At 35.3% G+C, this 3,376-nt stretch overlaps 1 protein-coding gene across 1 annotated transcript; it reads right to left on the minus strand.

Moving 5' to 3' along the window:
• Nucleotides 1–1,060: 1,060 nt before the first annotated feature.
• LOC149565893 (acylphosphatase family) lies at nucleotides 1,061–2,384 on the minus strand. Its single transcript, XM_089819364.1, has 3 exons — nucleotides 2,148–2,384; nucleotides 1,719–1,885; nucleotides 1,061–1,254 (listed from the first exon to the last, which is right to left on the minus strand). The coding sequence occupies exons 1-3, from the start codon at nucleotides 2,259–2,261 to the stop codon at nucleotides 1,155–1,157; spliced, it is 381 nt and encodes a 126-aa protein (XP_089675490.1). The 5' UTR covers nucleotides 2,262–2,384; the 3' UTR covers nucleotides 1,061–1,154.
• Between the last annotated feature and the right edge of the window lie 992 nt (nucleotides 2,385–3,376).

Raw genomic sequence — 3,376 nt, forward strand, 5'->3', positions numbered from 1 at the left:
GTTTGAAAACCCATAAGCTTGAATTGTTTTGATGGCCAAACTGAACAAACTGCATTTTAAAACCAAAATTAGAAATGAATTCAAACTTTCTAAAAAGCAGATAATTGACACAAGTCGGCCTTCTGCACATTCCAGCAAAATTTGGAAATATTTACAAAAGAAACATAATCAATTCAAATTTCTTCGAAACCTCGACATGTATCACAGATTTAGTTATTTTCAATGTTACACAAGGGCTCACACCCGCTCCCAAACCTCGGAGTACCCATCCCCGAGGCGTCCCCGCACCGGGTACTCACATACCCAAGTACCCCTAGCTCCGCCATTCTACAACCATTCTGCCGCTGGAATGGGGACTTTGATTTCTATTTGACTTTTGATTTCTGAATGTTACTATTGGGTATGTAATATGTTACCATTTTCAATGATTCTAGTTCATGTTGCAATTTTGCTATGTTCAAGTATTTTAATTTGGTATGTTCTACTGAAACATCACTTCATAACAAGCATTTCAAGTTCTATATGTATACTATACAGCACTCCTCCCTGCCTCGTCCTCCCCTTGCCGTAGTCCCCTGGCCGCCCCCCTGCCATCCCGAAAAATTAGGCCAATCTCACTGTAGCTATAATATATTGCCAACCATTTTTTTTGAAAATGAACACAGTTTTCAAACTTTCCTTATTCAAGCTGTAACTCTATCTGACAGTAGCTATAATATATCGCCAGCCATGTTTTTCGCAAAAGAAAAATATCTTTCAAATTTTCCTTATTCAAGCTGTTACTCTCTCTCTCTCTCTCAGTTGTAAATATTTATCATTTATGCAAAAAGAAAGATAGCGTATTGATGTCCAGTAACATGAAAATCGATCAGAGGAACTGTAAAAGCACAACTAGCTTGAAATAGATATCGTGTTTCCAATAAATTACAGTACAACAAAAGAAATTTTATAGATCACTTAAAAATAGCGGAGGCCGTGAAACACCCAAAAATAATAGCTAGCTAACTCAAACGTTATTAACACAGAAGTCAGACAACTCAATTCATTTTAAGGCCAAGAGTAAGTATAAGTTCAGTTTTATATTTATATATTAGAAACTTGATAGGATGCCAGGAGGGCATCCAATTACAGAATTTTACTCATCTATAAAAATATTACTGAGTAGGTTTTAGGTCAAAGGTTTCGCCCACGGCTTCCTGAGAAGGGTTAACATCAATTCCCGTTACAATCGCTGCAGGAGGTCCTCGTTTGCACCTAAAAATAACAAAGAAAAGCAATTTTGAATGCCCTTAAGACCAAAATAATCTATAGAAAATATTCATTTGTTTTCACAATTTATGTCTAAAAATATGCAGTTTTGGAAAAACTTTGTTATAATAGATTTCTACAATCTATTATATTATTATTTTCTTTCTAGATTTCACCACAGAATTTTGTTTACAATTTTACCATAGAATTTTGTTTACATCAAAGTTTAAGATCATACCCTCTTATGTATGTGTAGAATAATGGATCATGAAGTATGCGGTAAAACCCAGAAGCAAAGCAATAACTACCCAGTTGGTGACATTTTATCACTTGTAGATTATTTCCTACTTAATCTTAATCTTCGAAATTCAAAAAGATATTATACGTCATGAAAGCCGGAAATACTTATTGCAATAGAATTATGTACAGAAGAAACATAATAATTAATAATTAAATAGTCATCCACATACCTTTCCAGCATATCATCAACAGATTTACCGTCACCAGAAAAGAGCGCCTCAACTGTTCCGTCCCTTCTGTTACGAACCCAACCTTTTAAACCCAGTTGCTGGGCATTTTCCTCCGTCCATCTCCGGTAAAACACACCCTGCACTATGCCCTTCACCCGCACATTGACCTGCTACCATGAATGTTTTAGGCAAATTTTAAGTTTTGCAGTCGAAAATGTTGGAAGGGTTCTAGAGAATAAATTGTCCCATTTTATTGAATTCTTAAGACAACAGTTTAACCTCACACTGAACGTGTTTGCAATATTAAAAGAATATGTCTGCTTAAGAATATTCTTCAATTAATTTTCGTGAGAATTGAATTTGTTTGTCAAAATGCTCTATTAGAAAACCCTCTTCCAATAGTTTCTTCCTAAATTTATTTGGGCTTACAGTTTTGGCTGAGGCTGACGACGAATCGGAGCTCATTTTCAGAGTGGAAAGAAATTTAGTGTTTGGAGAAGGCGTAAATCTTGAGAATGTATGAAGAGCGATGGAGCCCGTCATTAGAAACGATGCCCGATTCTGCTAAAACAAATATCGGACTCCTGGTTGTTCAATATCTATGTGGGGACGGGGGAATTTGTGGGGACGTGATTTTTTCTTCGTGTGCGTCCAATACCTTGCGTTACTGATAGAATATATAAACGCATATTGTAATTTATCTTTATCTTTATAACTAATATTTTCAAAATATAGGAATTAAGAATTGAGAATCGCTATTTTAGAATAGCTATTCTACAATAGGAATTTGATGCTTATGTTCGGATAAAATAGAAATGGGAATTGCTTTAAAATATTGCAGTCAAATAAATATCATAATATAATATATACGTAGAAAAGTTGGAACAAGAAGAAATGTCGCATCTCTTTCTTTTTTGAGCTATTCAAAAGATTTGGAGACCCGGGGTTGAAAATCTCATTTCTCTCCAGTTTGGACAATAGTTCAAAAAAAAAATCGTCCCTAGATAAAAAGTGGGTGGGCAAGATTGATATTCCTATTGAAATGGCAGATTTGTTGAAGCTCACTCTCAATGGCCTCAAGAAACCCTTCGAGAAGCTTCTTCGACGGATTCAACCAGATTATGTAATTCATGGTTTTTCCAACACTAGACCACCACTGAAGCCACGAAATTCAGTATCTTAGCCATTTATTTATTTCTACATATACAATGCAACAATCAATGAATATTATGGAGCACCAAGCAGAATGAAGAGTTAGGAAAAGAAGATGATGAAATCGATCATAAAGATGGTGAAGAAATTGATGTTGTACCAAAGGCCAAGCCAATTTGCAGTGGACCTATAAAGGACGTAGATCTCATGGCTTTGCTCGACAAAATCGAGAAAATGGACAAGTATGTGGAGGTTTGAGCCACAAATCTGATAACATTATCTAATAAGAGAGAGTGAAAATGGGAATAGGAATAGCTATTCCCATAACAGGGATTTTTTGGAATAGACATATGCTCATTTTAGGGGCAAAATGGGAATATGTGCATTCATATTCCCAATTTCAATTTAGCGCAACAAATAAAGAATACAAAACATATTCCTAATTTCCTATTCCTATTCCAACAACCAAACGGGACCTAGGTGCATCATTTTTGTAGAATAGGAAA

Source organism: Cupressus sempervirens, chromosome 3 (assembly GCF_028749045.1).
Source record: "Cupressus sempervirens isolate cs-2001-9-10 chromosome 3, ASM2874904v1, whole genome shotgun sequence".
Classification (NCBI taxonomy): Eukaryota; Viridiplantae; Streptophyta; class Pinopsida; order Cupressales; family Cupressaceae; genus Cupressus; species Cupressus sempervirens.